Source organism: Plasmodium coatneyi, chromosome 12 (genome assembly GCF_001680005.1).
Source record: "Plasmodium coatneyi strain Hackeri chromosome 12, complete sequence".
NCBI classification, from domain to species: Eukaryota; Apicomplexa; class Aconoidasida; order Haemosporida; family Plasmodiidae; genus Plasmodium; species Plasmodium coatneyi.
In genome coordinates, this window is record NC_033567.1 from 2,261,066 (window position 1) to 2,276,159 (window position 15,094).

Genomic DNA, 15,094 nt, shown 5'->3' on the forward strand with positions numbered 1-15,094 from the left:
TGGGCAGTTGGGAGGCCCATCAATAGGGATGACACAAAAAGGTTTCCAAATTTAAAAATTCAAAAATGAAAAGGTAAAATTAAAAATGTTACATGCACACGCCGTCCCGCGGGTTTACTCTGACTGCAAAAAAAAAAAATACATTTCACAATTATAGGCGGATGGCCACTCTTAAAACGCAAAAAAAGGCGGGCTTTTCAAACACACACGGGACGGAATTAATCAAGTGGCCGTATTTTGTGCTGATAGCCAGAAGTTGCGCACCATCGGAAGGAGCGCATGCCATCACACCACCCCAGAGGTACAGCGTATGCTCAACGGAGTGACGATCAAAACGTTTTTTCTTTTTTTTTTTTTTTTTTTTTTTTTTTTTTATTGCAATGTGTAGCCACATGCACACCGCGGTGCAATGGTCCAAACATTGACATGCACCTTTGGTTACTTGGTTCCTCTTCCCCCGACCTCAGGGGCGATCTACTCTTCCGCATTCCAATCCTTGAACATGAGGATGAAGTCGTCCATGCCCAATTTCTGCGGAGCGAATTTCATCTCTGAGTTAAGTTTGTTGCCCTCTTGAGTTAAAATTTGGTTTGCCGTGTACTGCTTGCTCTGATGGATTTGTAGAATTCTTTCTTCCACTGTTTTTTCCAAAACGAACTTGTAAATGCTAACGTCCTTTAGCTGTCCAATTCTGTGGACACGTTCAAAGGCCTGGTCTTCGATGGCCGGGTTCCACCACAAGTCCATCAAATACACTTTGGACGAAACGGTAAGGTTGAGACCAACTCCACCTGCTTTCAGCGAACATAAGAGAACTTTTCCAGAGAATTTTTCTACAGGAATTGGAGAAGAAGGTTTAGTAAATCCAATTCCCGGTTGGTACACTTTCCCCTTTTGTACATTAAACCAAAGGAGAGTAGCTTTTCTCTCTTCATATGTTAAAGATCCGTCATATATTTTGTTGGGAATATTATGCAAAGTTAGTAATTTTTGTATAATTTTAAGAAATCCAATCCATTGGGAAAATACAACAATGTGTAGTTCATTTTTCATGTCATTTTGTATATGATCAAATAGTTGCTTCAATTTTGTGGAGTACACGAAGTTTTCCTTTTTCATTTTTTTTAGAAGTTCATCTAGAGGTGATTTATTCTCCTGTAGCGTTTTCAACGATTTTAAACTTATGTATTGATTGCATGCTGGGCACTTCTTCTCTGCTATTTGGGTTAAGTGGAAATAATTGTCTGCACATTTTTTGCACATGATATGCATGCATTTGCTAATTAGTGGGTACACAGCGTCTTCCAAACAGATTACGCACTGAATTGCATTTCCTCCTTTTAGCAGGTCTATCATTTGGACGTAATCATCGTCCAGTTTATTTGAATGCGTCGCCCCTAGCATGAAGTTGTATATGAGGTCATCCCCCCGTTTGGGTGGATCATCTGCTATATCCTTAGGGTGGGAACTGCTAAACGGAGTGTCTCTCCCAGGGCTGCCATTTGTCTGGAAGGAATAACTGTCTCCTTCGTTTTTCCCTTTCCACTCATCGTCGTCCTTTTTTTGCAGCGCGTTGTTTATGTCCTCTTGATTCCATTCCTCGAAGAAAGGCTTAGAGAACAGAAGCAGTGGGTGCGAGCAGCACTGTCTCAGCCTCAGCAATAACTGCAAAACGTGGGAGTAATGACTTAACACATTTCCATCATGCATGTATGTGTCAAATTTGGTTTTGCTTCGATAAAATATGGCCCTGTAAAAATCTTCTTCCTCCATGGAAAACTTCAGCTTCATGAGGTGCACATTCTTCTTCGGCAGAGATATAATATAGTCTCCATTTTTTGTCCTGGACTTTTTTGTTCTCCTCAGCAAAATGGGAGATGATATTTTCCTTACTACATCCAGGGCTAAGTTCAATTTGCTTCTGTTTACGTAATCTATAATTTCTTTGTTCCACCATTCAATGGTCCCATAGGGTTTGATCCCTAAAAATCTGAACAGTGGGAAAATGTCAAAGATCGAATTCTGTATAGGAGTTCCCGTCAAGCACCAGTTTCTTTCTCCTCGCAATTTCCACACTGCAATAGACTGAATGGAGTTTTTATTTTTTATCACATGTGCTTCATCGATAATGATTCTTCTCCATGTTATTCTATACAAGGGACACTCTTTTTTCGGGGTTCCCTGTTTTGTGTTCTTCCTATCGTCACTTGATTTTACCGTGCTATTACTTGTCTTTGCCATTTTTGTGCCCAGAACAGTCTTTTTGAAAAAGTTGTTTATTTGGGGGCTCCCACTATTTGTTCCACTTTGTGGACTCGTTTTCGAACTGATACCTTTTGCGCCACGGTTGGGAAACTCATCCTTGACTTTCTCTTCTTTTGGGCTCCCCTTGGTGAATCCAGCGTCCCCATGGTCGTGTTTACTTTTCGCAATATCATCGATCTTTCCTTGTTGGTTGTTATGTTCATCATTATTCCCTTTCTTACTCAGCGTGTTCTTATACTCAGAGACTAGTGTCGAATAGGTGGTCAATACCACGGAGAACTTACACAACTCTTCGCTGGTTATATCCTTGGCGGTGCCGTAGTAAATGTAGGACGTGAGGAACCCCTCCCTGGTGTGTTTCTCGATTTCTTGTTTCCACTGATAGATCAGAGCTAACGGGGCAATAATTAATGTCCCCCCTTTTTTAAAATTAAGTCCCTTGATGGTATTCTCTATCAAGTAAGTAATGTTGTTCTTATTTTCATTGTTCCTGTTTTGTAAATGCAATTTGTTCTGGCAAACATCGTGCACTATTAATCCTATACTTTGTATGGTTTTTCCTAGTCCCATTTCATCCGATAGTATGCCACCCCTGAATTGGGGCACATATTGCGGAAACGTCAGCGAAAAGCACCCCGTTAATTTGTTTACATAGAAATATTTTAGCACGCACACCAGGTTGTCTTTTTCATAAATTTTTATGTTGGGAATAAACGCGTGTTCCTCCCACAGGGGGTTAAGCGGTTGCTTGTTCCGAATGTCGTCATCATCGTCGTCGTCATTTTCTTCGTCGCTGTTGTGTTCCTTTTGGTCGGGCGACTTGGTCTTCTCCCGTTTGATGGGCAAGTCGTTCCGTTTCACCTCGTTTTGGGTAGGCGTGTCCATCGGTTCGATCTTACACTGAGGGGTGCTTCCACTCTGCTCTACTTTACAATCGGAGAGAGGGCCCTCCGTCAGATCCACCTTCGGGGCGAACTTCGCACTTATTATGGAATGCACCTGCGTCCTGTTCCTTGCCACGCCTTTAAAGTTAGTGTTATCCTTAACGACTTCATCAATAACGATTTCTTTTATGTCCTCTTTTTTTCTGTTTTTCTCTTTGAAATATTCGGGGGGGTTTTCCTTGGTGTACATCCACCACACGCCTTCCGCCTGGTACGTTTTCAGCGTAGGTTTGAAGTAAAACTTGTCCGGGTGAATTTCCTCGAACTCTTCTAGTAAATACCCTCCGCGATATTTCTCTTCCACAAAAACCATGTTCGTTGCTTCTTCGTTGTTTTCCTCCATCTCGTTTTCGCTGAGGGAGTCCAAAATTTCGTCTTCCTCCTTGGTTACGCTGAGGGCAGCCGGGTCTAACGAGGGGGTGAAGAGCGATAAGGCGTCAAACGATTTGCAACGGGTTTTACTTTCTACAGGAGTACACCCCTATGCGAGGTAAATTGCGCATCCCTTAGGGGAGCCACTACAAATGGTTCCCTTTTTCGCATTTTATCTTATTACTGGTGACATACCTAAGACGGATCTCCTCGGGCCGCAGAGCGCCTTGTAGGGGGTGCTGAAACCAAAGGAGGTGTCCCCCGCCCGGTCCTTGTTACCATACATGGAAGGGTCGCCCTTAAGAACACTGCTGGAAGGGGATAGGAAACTTCCCTTATTTATCTTAATATGAGCACTTTCAAAGGAATCCATGTCAACATTTTTGGCTAACCGCAATGGCGTGATTCTAAGCTCCTTAAATAAATTATCAACACTGTATTTAATTAAAGAATTATACTCATGAAATTTATGAGAGTCAATTTTAAAAGAATCAGGGTATAAAATGACATGAATAAAGGTTCTTAAACTCCCCCCAAATTTTAAATCACATAAGGAAACTTTTTCTAACATAATTTCTATTCTGATAGCATTCAAAACAAGGAGTACACATAACGTTTTAGACAAATTGCTCTTAATTTTTGAGACATCTCTATTATTATTATGCTTGATTCTTATGCATGAGTAGCCCTCATTTATATCTTTTAAAATTTCACTTTTGCACTTATCAAATTCTACGAACTTTTTATCTGCCGATATAATTTTATTGGATTCGACATTAACTTCTGAATATTCTTCATTGCATAGTGGAGAATTATTACCTTTCTTTGTTAGCACTTTTTTTTTCTTAACTTTTTTATTACTTGTGGGAATGTTTCTACCTATCACCTTAATATAGTCGTTAGACATAACATAATTTTTATTCACCTTTAGCATATACATGGGGGAATATGACCGCTTGGTCGATTTCGGTGTTATCTCGTAGCAGATCTCAATATCCTTGTCACTCTTTACGTCGCATATTTCGCTAGATAGAATAATGGAGTCCGTTTCTATGCACCCTAGGTAGTACTCAAAGAAGACTCCTTTGTCTCTTATCAATTCTGCTCTCCTGTTCGACGCCTCGAATTCTTTCATCCTGGCTAACTTTATCTGCTCATAGTTGTACATGTTTATATCCTCTATAATTTCGACTGCGTGGGGAAAAGGAGAGAGTTGTTTGAACAATCGATTGGGGTGTGTATCTACGTGTATGCATGTATATGTGTGGACGGCATAAAAATGGAGCAATAACATGAATCAAACCATGGAAATAAATAGGAACACTTCAATTTTGTGAACGGGAAAAGGCAAAAAAATATAGTTGCCCCTTTAACTCCAGTTGAAGCACTTACTGTCGCTGAATCCCTCCATCGACGTGCCGTAGTTACTCCTTCCATGACGCACTCCCCCAATGTTAGCAAATCTTGACACCGTGTTGCACCGGGGCTGGTTCTCATTTAAGCTTATAATTTCTATGACGTCGCTATCATAGCTTTCCTCCCCCAAATTGCCAACGCATTCTTCATAATTATTCGCTCCATTTTTAAAATAATTTGAGCTTGTCATTTAAGATAAAAACATTCATTTATGGTTTTGCAGATGAGAAGGAAAATTGAAAAAAAAAATACAAAAAATTATCAAACGAGTAATGCAAAAATTAAAAAAGAAAAAAAAAAAAAGGGTCTAATTATAACAAAGCATACTTAAAATAAATGAATCACATACTTTTTGCTAGATACAAAATTGTATTCAAAAGAAATTGCGTTTAATGTAAAGCTGCGCGCTGAGGGGGGAAGCGACGTGGAAGCTCTTTAGTCTCTCCACATTACATCTCTGCGTTTTTCCCCTTTGTGTCTTTTCACCCTTGCGGTCTACACCTGCGCGCAGCACACCCACATACCCATGCATCAAAACGCGCGTGCCTCAAGACGTGCGATGCGGTCTGCCCTTATTTGCTACATTGCATGGCAAGGGAACATATACGCAAGCCGTTAGCACGTTTGTGCATGTAGACATGGGGGGCGCCCAATCCGCGATGGTATCAACGCGTGAGAAGTCGCAAAGGTGTCGAACATTACATGCCTATTTTTTTGCTTCCCAAGCGGAGCTAAAATGTACTTCCGTCTAGTTAACGTATGTTGAGCATACTACAAATGGTTTCGTAGTATAAAAAAAAAATGTCCAAAAATGGGAATCAAAAAGGGGTGAAGAATTGGCAAAAGGGAAGACAAAGTGAAGACAAAAATCTTCAACACAAATGCTTACAAAATTAAAAACTGAAACAAAGGTGCGGGTGCGCGCACTGATGAACGGAGGGGCATACAAAGGGGCAAAGCAGTGGTCTACGTATACAATTGCACATATGTAAACGCATATGCCATCGCATGAATGACCTTTTGGCTTTGTGATGCATGACGGGAGGTAGAAAAAGGCTTACAGTTCTACCTTATGCACATTCGTGTACGTGCTTTTACTTGCCATCGAAATATCTTATGCTGCTAAATAACGCATTCCCCGTGGCTATTTAACGCCATTAAAAGGAGAGAGTTTCGTAAAATGCACAGCATAAATTAAAGGTATAAAAAAATATTGCAACTCCTTGGGGAATTTCGAATTTATGTGAATTACATGTACTTACGATTGGCGTAAATGTGACAGTGCTAATGATAACGATAATGTTATTGTTTTTTTTTTTTTTTTCTTTCATTGAATGTATATTTTTTTCGTGTAAAATGGGCTATTTACCATTTGGAGCGTTTAAAAAAAAAAAAAAAAAAAAACGGAGAACAAACCGGATAGGGCAAAATGAAAGGAGAAAATTAAAAAGGGGAAAACGGGAAAACAAAATGAGAGATCGGGAAAATAAGTACACGCGGAATTGAGAAATTAAAACCTAATTTGGACTGCTGCTATGTGTTTTTTTACTTATATCGAAAACACTATATAACCGTTCAGTGTGAAACTTCTCATCTTTAAATGGGCCATCGTGCGGCTGTTACGGAGCAGGCAACGAAGAAAACTTCCTTTCAGTTGTTCATACAAGTTATGGCTTTTCATTTTTGTAATTTTGCGCGGTTCGTTTTTTGTATCGCGTTCTTATGGGAAAAAAAATGTAGTCAAACTGTGGTGTATACAGGCACGGCTAAGGCATTTCCGACGTGGAGATAACGCGTCCAATTTGTTACTTATCAACGGTAAACCTGTCATTCGCAAATTTGTCAATTGTGTAAATTCGTCATCAGCTATATGTTTCATTTGCGAAAATAAATGTACGCATGGGACAAGGGCGTGGACCGGGGAATATCAAAAAGGCGGCAAGCAAAAACTATTTTGCCAAGGGCGATGATTTGAAATCCTTTTCCGGGGGCCCATCATCCGCATTCGTACCTCCTTACTGCTTGACAAAATTTCCCCACACATTTCCCCCTGGCATTTATGTAAAATTTCGCGCGCGTGGAAAAAATAAAATAAAATAAAATAAAAGGCGTAAAAATGAGAACACATTTTTTAAGCACCCTGGGTAGAACGTCCATTTCCCTTCAACAAAAAGGATTCGTTTAAATTTCTCCCTCTCTTTTCCGCTTAACACTCTTTAAGCGAAGCACGAACACGCAAAAGCGCAAATGTGCAAACTGGGAAAAAAAAAATTAAACCCCGCCCCTCATCTTTTAAAAGGTAACTAACACCCATTCCGTATGCCATTCTCACAGGCTAAATACATAAGCACAATTTATAAATGATGAGTGCTGCTAAGCGTACCTTCTATTTTTGCACAATATCACTAATGTAAGGCCTCTTTTACTGCACATAACGCTGAAAGGCGCACGCATGCTCATTCGAATATGTGTATGTGTTTATTGCACGTTAAATTGCGCACATTTGAGGTGTACCTTTTTTTTTTTTTTTTTTAGCGTGTAAAGCCAAAAAACATTCACAAGAAAAAAAAAAAATAGTACACAATGCGCGCATAAAACTTATATATATATGTATATATTTCTTTTTGGTGTGGGGGAGAAGTAACAAAATAAAGAGCTTTTCGCGCTCACATTTTCGGTTTAACTAAATACACGCACTTTGCACATACGTACGGACAGATACACAATAAGCACATTTTTCTGGGGCGCAAACTGCGAAATGTAAATCGTGGAATATTATGTGCAGGGCTTAACCCTTCACGCATGCTTCCTTAGTAGCAACTTGCCAAGCTGGAAAAAAAAAAAAAATAAAAATAAAATACAGTATGTTCGTTAAAATGTTTAATACTTTTCCGCGCTTGCATATTCACATATTTTATGAAAAAAAATAAAAATATTCTTTTTTTTTTTTTAAATCATCTTTAAAAAAAATAAAATAAAAAATGCGCACAGTAAGTTATTACATATTTTTCGCATCCTTGTAAAATATATTGGCATGTAAGCACGCCTGTGAGTGTATGAATTTTTCGAGCCGCGAACGCAGCATTATTACACAGTGGCACACCGCGTAATTTACGTTTACGTACCAGTTGCGCGTATTTTCCCCGCGGTGGGCTTACTCAGAAAAAATGTGCTCAAAAAATTGCACAGGAGCTGTGCGCAGCATTCGTTTTCCTAACAAGTAACGCAAAAGGCACCGCGGAAAATTGCGCAAAGGCGGGAAAATACACGCGCCCAGGGGGTGAACCTTCACTGTGTGCACCTTTGTCCTGTGTGTATCATCACGCGGTGATCATCCATTGGTTCACTCTGGAAAACGCTTGCCCAGTTCGCAGGAGCAAAACTGTAACGATAACAAAACAGCGTTTTGTCGCCACACAGTTAAACCTATTTCAAAATGGATTACGAAGGAGACATCATTGATGAAGACAGCATGACCCCTAGGGTCTTTGATCGAACGAAAAAAAGTATGGCCATGAAGAGCTTCAATATGAACAACAACCAGGTGGAAAGTAGCCCAAGTAAAAAACAAACAAACAGAAAAAAGTCCAGAAATTTTAACAACGAAGAAGGGGATAACAGATCGATCAGCAAAATCAAGCGAGTCAAAAAGGACATTACAAAAACGGGATACGATTACACGAATATGCAAAAGATGGAAGGATTGTACAAAAATGAAATGACAGATGAGGGAGGTGACAAAGCAGACAGTGTGGACAACACAGACACGAACGGTCGTTTCACAACCAATACGGCGGAAAAAAGCGAATCCTCCTTTATGAATAACGGATGGCAAACACCAAAAAAGAGTAACGTAGGGATGTACTATTCCGGTATTGATAATCCATCAACTTTGAAAAAGTATAAAACGCCATGTGAAATGGATATGATAAACCCTGATGAAAGCTTAATAGGTAATAAGTGCATTACCATTACCAATTATGTGAACCCTCCAAAATGTGTAGCCCCTGTTGTGACTCCTAGCAAATTTCCCCTATCAGGGGAAAGTAACCCACACATGACATATGATGACTTCCGTTGCCTTTTCAAGCATAAGGCTTGCATCATAAGTGAGCACGAATTTAATAGTAAGAAAAATTCCAACCAAATTGACAACTACGAAAATAAGTACATAGACTGTTTCACGTCCAACTATGAAAACAACTCGTGGCCAAATAAGAAGGAGGTATCTCCTTCCTTGAGAAGATCCAACACGAAAATGTTAAACAGTACTAAGGAATCCCCCAGGACTAGGAACAGGAAGGTGGAAAATGGGGCCAATGTGAACACGAAGAAGATGCTCAACATATTGCGCCAGGGTGGTAAGAATAAGCAAAACAAGCAGAATGGTGTTAACAGTGGCACCAGCGCCAACAGCGGTAGAAGTGGCTATAGCGGTAAGAGTGAGAATAGCGGGCAGAGCCCAAACAGCACCAACAGTACCAGCACTAATAGTACGAGCACCATTAGCCCCAGCAAGAGCTCGCAGAAAAGTAGTAGGGGCCATCACCGCGAAGGGGGAGAAGACGAAAACAACCACACAATATGGATCGACTACGAAGTCAACCCCGTTATTATAAAAGGCAGCAATAAAACCGAAAAGAACGCTGCATCTATGGATCAAATGTCCAAACAGAAACAGAACCCATTGACCCCAATTTATGAAGCCTATTCCAAAGATCTAGACACCTTGTTTGATATAAGTCAGATAGAAACCCCAGCCGTCTTGCTAGGCATATACAGAGGTTTGTCAGTGTCCGTGTCGAGAAGACACCAAATGAATGTACCCGCCTTTTATCAGCTAGTCAAACAAGAAGTGATAAGGTTAAGTAACTGCCCATCCTTTAGCATCGAAGCATTGAAGCAACTGGCATGGATAGCACCCAATTTGATACAGCTAAATAAGGTAGTCATAACGAAGGAAATTTTTGAAGCGAATCAAGAAGCTTACCCAGAATTTGTCACAGGAAGAAAGGTGGAAGATATACAAATAAGGGAACATACAGATTTGTGCGAAAATATATATAAGTACAGCCATTCTGATAAACTAGAAATGTTAAAAAGGATCATCATAAATTGGGTTAATGTGAAGCATAACGAATTGTTAAGAGAAATTAACCCCGACTTTTATTGCCCCAAATATTCTGAACTTAAAAAATGGCATTCAAAGTTTAACTTTAAGGATATTTTATTCCCATCCGTTACGTTGGAGGAGAATAAAATTCTGGCCCAACTGGCGCAGACCCCTCAAGAGAGCAATGCAGATGATTTTATTGTTATCCAGGACAGTCCCATAAAATGTGCTACGAACGACTTCAGAAAAAATGGAACCTTTTTAAAAGATATGCAAAAGGAGAAAACGAGGACTCCCTTAGGAAGAAACAGAAGAAGATCAAACATGCTCGGTGGGGGCGGAAGTCCATTCGCCAGTTCGTTCAATAATAACTACATGGGGGATTCTCCCAGAAAAAAGGAAACAAATAACATGAAACAGATAAGGGAAGAAGCAAACAAAAAAAATATTATAAAAGAAATTAAAACGAAATTTGATAAAGAACACGAAACCGTATTGAGTGAAAAAAAAAAATTTGAAGACGCAACATGGATTGCAGAAATTATCCACGACACATTTATAGTCGAAGGAACGCAAACTGTCATAGAAATAAATACTTTCTCTAAAAAAATTGCAGACAAGTATAAAACGAATAAAGGGTTCCAGATGGATGAGGGGAAAATAGCGCAGCTTATAGAAATGCTGCCACAGTATGTCTCCGATATTAACATAAAGCCTAGTATGATGGATAGAAATAAAATGACCCTATCAGTAAAGTGTAAGAAAAATCTTGCAACTTTTCTGGAGCCACTTACCAACAAAATTAACGACCTTTCGAGGAAGTACCAAGATTTGAAAAAGAATAAAGAAAAGAGATTAAGCGAATTATGGAAACAGCACAACGTAGGTTTTGAGCTCACCGAGAATATTAAAAAGTTCTTTTTAAATCCCAGTTCGGTGTCCTTCTCGGACATTTAACATGGTGTCTCGGTGCTGTTATCTGTTTCATCTGTATCAGCTGCGTGCACCGCTTTTTCTGTCTTTTCCCCCCGTATCGTTGTGTGTTCCTCAGTCTGGACGCCCCTTCTGACTGTTCAATTTTTTTGTGACACCCACGCGAATTAGATCTGCACGCGTGAGCCCCTAAGTGCATACATATATTATATATATTGTATGCACACACGCAAAGACGCTCGTTTTTCCACGCGGGGAGTGTACTTACGGGTACTCCCACCGGCCCCAGGCATGATTAACGCCCCCTAGTGTTATGTTTCATTCGTGTAGCATACTGAAATTTGTGCACAAGAAATGATGCCCTGTTAATTTTTTTTGCAATATCCTCCACATGTTATTTTCATAACGCAATATGTAGTAATATTTGTGCACAACTTATATGTTACACCACAGCTGTTTGTTTACGTGCCTGCCACGCGCCAGCGCTAGTGCATGCGTCATCGTTTCACTCCTACCCATTCATGTGTACGCTAATGTGTGTAGTTGAAAGGGACAATTTTTTGGAAGAGGTCCTTCTCGCGATTGACCCCCTTTTACTGTCTTGCGCTTTTGCGCAACTCGTAATTTTCCCATTTTTTTCTTTTCCTTGTGTGTTCCCCCACATGCCCTTCGTGCACATCCGTTTGAAGGAAACCCGTCTAACCTGAAGATACACGTTGCATAAACGATGCATCTACGCATGCCCCCCGTTCGGTTATTACCACGTTGCGTGCAATATAATTTTGGCCTACGCGAGTGTCACACGTTGAGAGGACAGCTAACCAGTCGCACGAATCGAAATCATCTGAACAGGCGCATGCTTGGATGTATGTAGGTTCACATATACATATACATCTCCACATGGAAGCGCTTCTACGGCAGATTTGTGTAGCTTGCGTGTCTTTCCCATCTTTTTAGTGCACATTTATGTTTCATGTAAATGCGCCCCCTGTTTCGGAGATCCGCAAAGCGGGAGGTTATGCAGTGTCGCACGTGCATGTGAACTCGTATGCCCACATATACACGCACCTATATACAAAGAAATGCTCTCCCGTAAGCACCATTTGCCCAGTGTCTACATTACTAACTTCTATGTGCAGCGTTATTCTTTTTTTTTTCTTTTCCTTCTTCATTACACCCTTCCTATTTTTTCATTGCGTAAAATGCAATTCAAGAAACATTTTTTCCTTTTTTTTTTTGTAAACAATGTAAAACAGAGTATACATTTTAATAAAAATAAATATACAGATATATATTTACATATGCATAGTGTACGTGTAATCGAAAAAAACATATTTGCCCTGATCTGTTTTCTTGCCGTCTGCTGTTTCAAGGAGTGTATTATTTTTATTTTATTTTATTTTATTTTATTTTTGCTTACAATTTAAAGTGCCAAAATAGAGGAAAGAATTAAAAATACGCTGCACAAATTTGTGTGTACAGCGAACATGTCTACAGGGCAAATTCACAGCCAATTTTTTCTACCCCCGTCTATTCCTTCCCTGCTGTCCTGTTAAGAATAATAAAAATGTAATCTTTTACAAAATTGAGGTTCGTTTAACTTTAAAAAAAAAATATATATATATATATATGAATGTGCAAACATGTGGGTTGGAAAAATGCAATGCATTTTCTTAAAAGCATGAATTGAAAATGTTTTAAAATGATAACACAAACAAGAGCAATAATAGCGGCTAATGCGCCGCTGTCCGGGGTGAAACCATGATGATTTGAAAACAAATAAGTGAGTGCATGTGTGCGGGGGGTACATTGGTAAGTGTACATTTAAGGGTATGCTTGTGTACATATTGCACGCACTTTTTAGCAAAATTTTGAACAAACATGCAAATGCCACACACGCAGAGCTTAATTAATTTTAATTTGGTACACGTAGAAAGGTGGGGGAAGCCAAACGGATAGTACAAATGGGGCAAAAATAGGTAACCATTAAGCCTATTTTTTTTTTCCACGCCTATGGCGCTGCATGCTCCTTTTGTGCGCGCGTCAAACGGGAGAAGCCAGACGTTTCCTGTCCGCTCCCACTTTGGCTGCTTCTCAAAGTGGAAAAAATGACAAAGTTAGGGGGTCACTAATTAGAAGTGTTCCTACACTTCCGCTGCATCGATACTATTAGCCTTCCAGAACATGGTGTAAACGTTTGCAAGTCGTACGAAATGAGAAAAAAGTCGTCATGCTTTAGTATGGCAATTTCTTCTTCCAAATTGTCCAACTGCACTGGTAGGAGAAACACCAACATGCCGTTATCGACCAGCGTAATGGAAGCAATGTTTAGCAAATCTTTCACAGCGGCGGTGCAGCTGTACGTGACCGTTTTGGTAGTCATTAAAGATTTTACTCTTTTACTGTCCACACTGTCGCGGTTATCTGCGCTTTCGCTGCTATCGCTGTTTTCCCCACCGGGAAGGGTAACCCCATTCGAGGGCATTTTCCCCTGGGTAGAGCCCCCCGTGTGATCATTCCTCAGGCATATGCGGACGGTGGCCCTGTTTCCATACGGGGGATCCGTAACGATGGCATCAACCCACGGTTTGTGAAAGGCATTCCAAACGGGCTTGGAATTATCAGACACGAGAATTTCCGGAAGGGTCAAATCATAATGCAAAAAATTTTCAAAAATATTTTTATTCCTACTTTTATGTTGCATATGAGGATTCAAGTATGCTATTTTATATCCCTTGAGTAGCCTTATGTCTATGTCATTGCCTACACATATAGCGTTAAAAATGGAGGACGTAATTAGTAGTCCCCCCGACCCAACGAAGGGATCCAACACAATATGTCCTGCCTTCACTTTGGCAATATTACACATGAGGAATGCTAACTCGTTGTCAGTTGTCGTGGGGCCCAAAACGGGTCTCTTGTTTAGAGAGTAATGTATCCACCAGGCTAGTTGCGTTTTCTTCGTTCTTACATCGTTTATCATGTGACCTTCGTCGTTTCTTCTATACACCAAAGTTTTGTTGTTCTTCCGTAAAGCCATGCATTTCCCAAAAAATATTTTTTTTAAAATTCCAAGGTTGTTTTGGTCATATTCTTCGAGAAGGCCTAACTCTACTTCCGGGGAGGACAAATCGACTTTCGGATATTTGTCAAGTATGACTTTAAAATGTTCCATCTTTTTTACTTTATCATTTTGGCTGACTATTTTCCCAAAAGAGTTAAAATGGAAACGCCATTTTTTATCCTCCAAATTGTTAGAGAATAAATGCTCGTTCTTTAGCAAGTCATTTAATACGTCATCGTATGTTGTTCCTTCACTCCAAATTTGTATAATACCTTTTATTAAAACGCTTCTCGAAATTACACTCTTCCAATCTATATCCTCTGGAAGGTCCACCTTAACAAACACTTCACCCTTGTGCTTGTTCGTGTCTTTGAGCAGTGCCTCCCCCTCATCCTTGTATCCGAATATATGCAGCAGCGATGTTAATTCCGTTATTTTGCATTCATCATACTTGTTGTGGCTACTGAACCATATGAGATGCAACATGGTGAGCTCTTTCGAAGGGGGGGTTTCTTTGGGGATGGCGCGATAAACGGCTGGCACATGCAAACCATGTTCCGCTCTTTTCGCCGGGTGAAGCGGCAGAATTGTAATTGACGAGAGAGGTACGGCGAACCGCAAACAAACAAACAAACAAATAAACCAAATAACCGTACAGGCGAGCTGTACAACGGAACTGTCAAACAGATTTTAATTAGCCAAAGTGGGAAAAAAAAAAAAAAAAAGGCAACTAACTAATTATTGCAAACGGAGGGTTGCATGGCGGGAAATGAGCACGCACGTTTGGAATCATTGCGGCGAGAGCATACTTTCAAGGGAAGTTTTCTTTTATTAAATGGGACAAACAAGAGCAGGGGATGGCAGGAATGATCAAAACAAATCCGTTGCATAAGGTTGCGCGCAGAGCGAGTTGTCATACTCTAAAATTTGAATGTATACATGCGTAATTTTGCATTCCACCCCGTGAAAAAAAAAAAAAAAATTCCA

General features: G+C 40.1%; 3 protein-coding genes across 3 annotated transcripts; 1 reads left to right on the plus strand and 2 right to left on the minus strand.

The window, feature by feature from the left end:
- Nucleotides 1-474: 474 nt before the first annotated feature.
- Nucleotides 475-5,187, minus strand: PCOAH_00041560 (DNA helicase; the record flags this gene model as incomplete). The annotated part of the gene is made up of 3 exons (XM_020060944.1): nt 475-3,617; nt 3,777-4,772; nt 4,974-5,187. 3 exons carry the CDS (start codon nt 5,185-5,187, stop codon nt 475-477), a joined length of 4,353 nt encoding a protein of 1,450 aa, XP_019916721.1.
- Nucleotides 5,188-8,433: 3,246 nt separating this feature from the next.
- On the plus strand, nt 8,434-11,067 carry PCOAH_00041570 (Uncharacterized protein; the record flags this gene model as incomplete). The annotated part of the gene is made up of 1 exon (XM_020060945.1): nt 8,434-11,067. One exon carries the CDS (start codon nt 8,434-8,436, stop codon nt 11,065-11,067), a length of 2,634 nt encoding a protein of 877 aa, XP_019917012.1.
- Nucleotides 11,068-13,171: 2,104 nt separating this feature from the next.
- On the minus strand, nt 13,172-14,593 carry PCOAH_00041580 (Uncharacterized protein; the record flags this gene model as incomplete). The annotated part of the gene is made up of 1 exon (XM_020060946.1): nt 13,172-14,593. The coding sequence occupies one exon, from the start codon at nt 14,591-14,593 to the stop codon at nt 13,172-13,174; it is 1,422 nt and encodes a 473-aa protein (XP_019916868.1).
- Between the last annotated feature and the right edge of the window lie 501 nt (nt 14,594-15,094).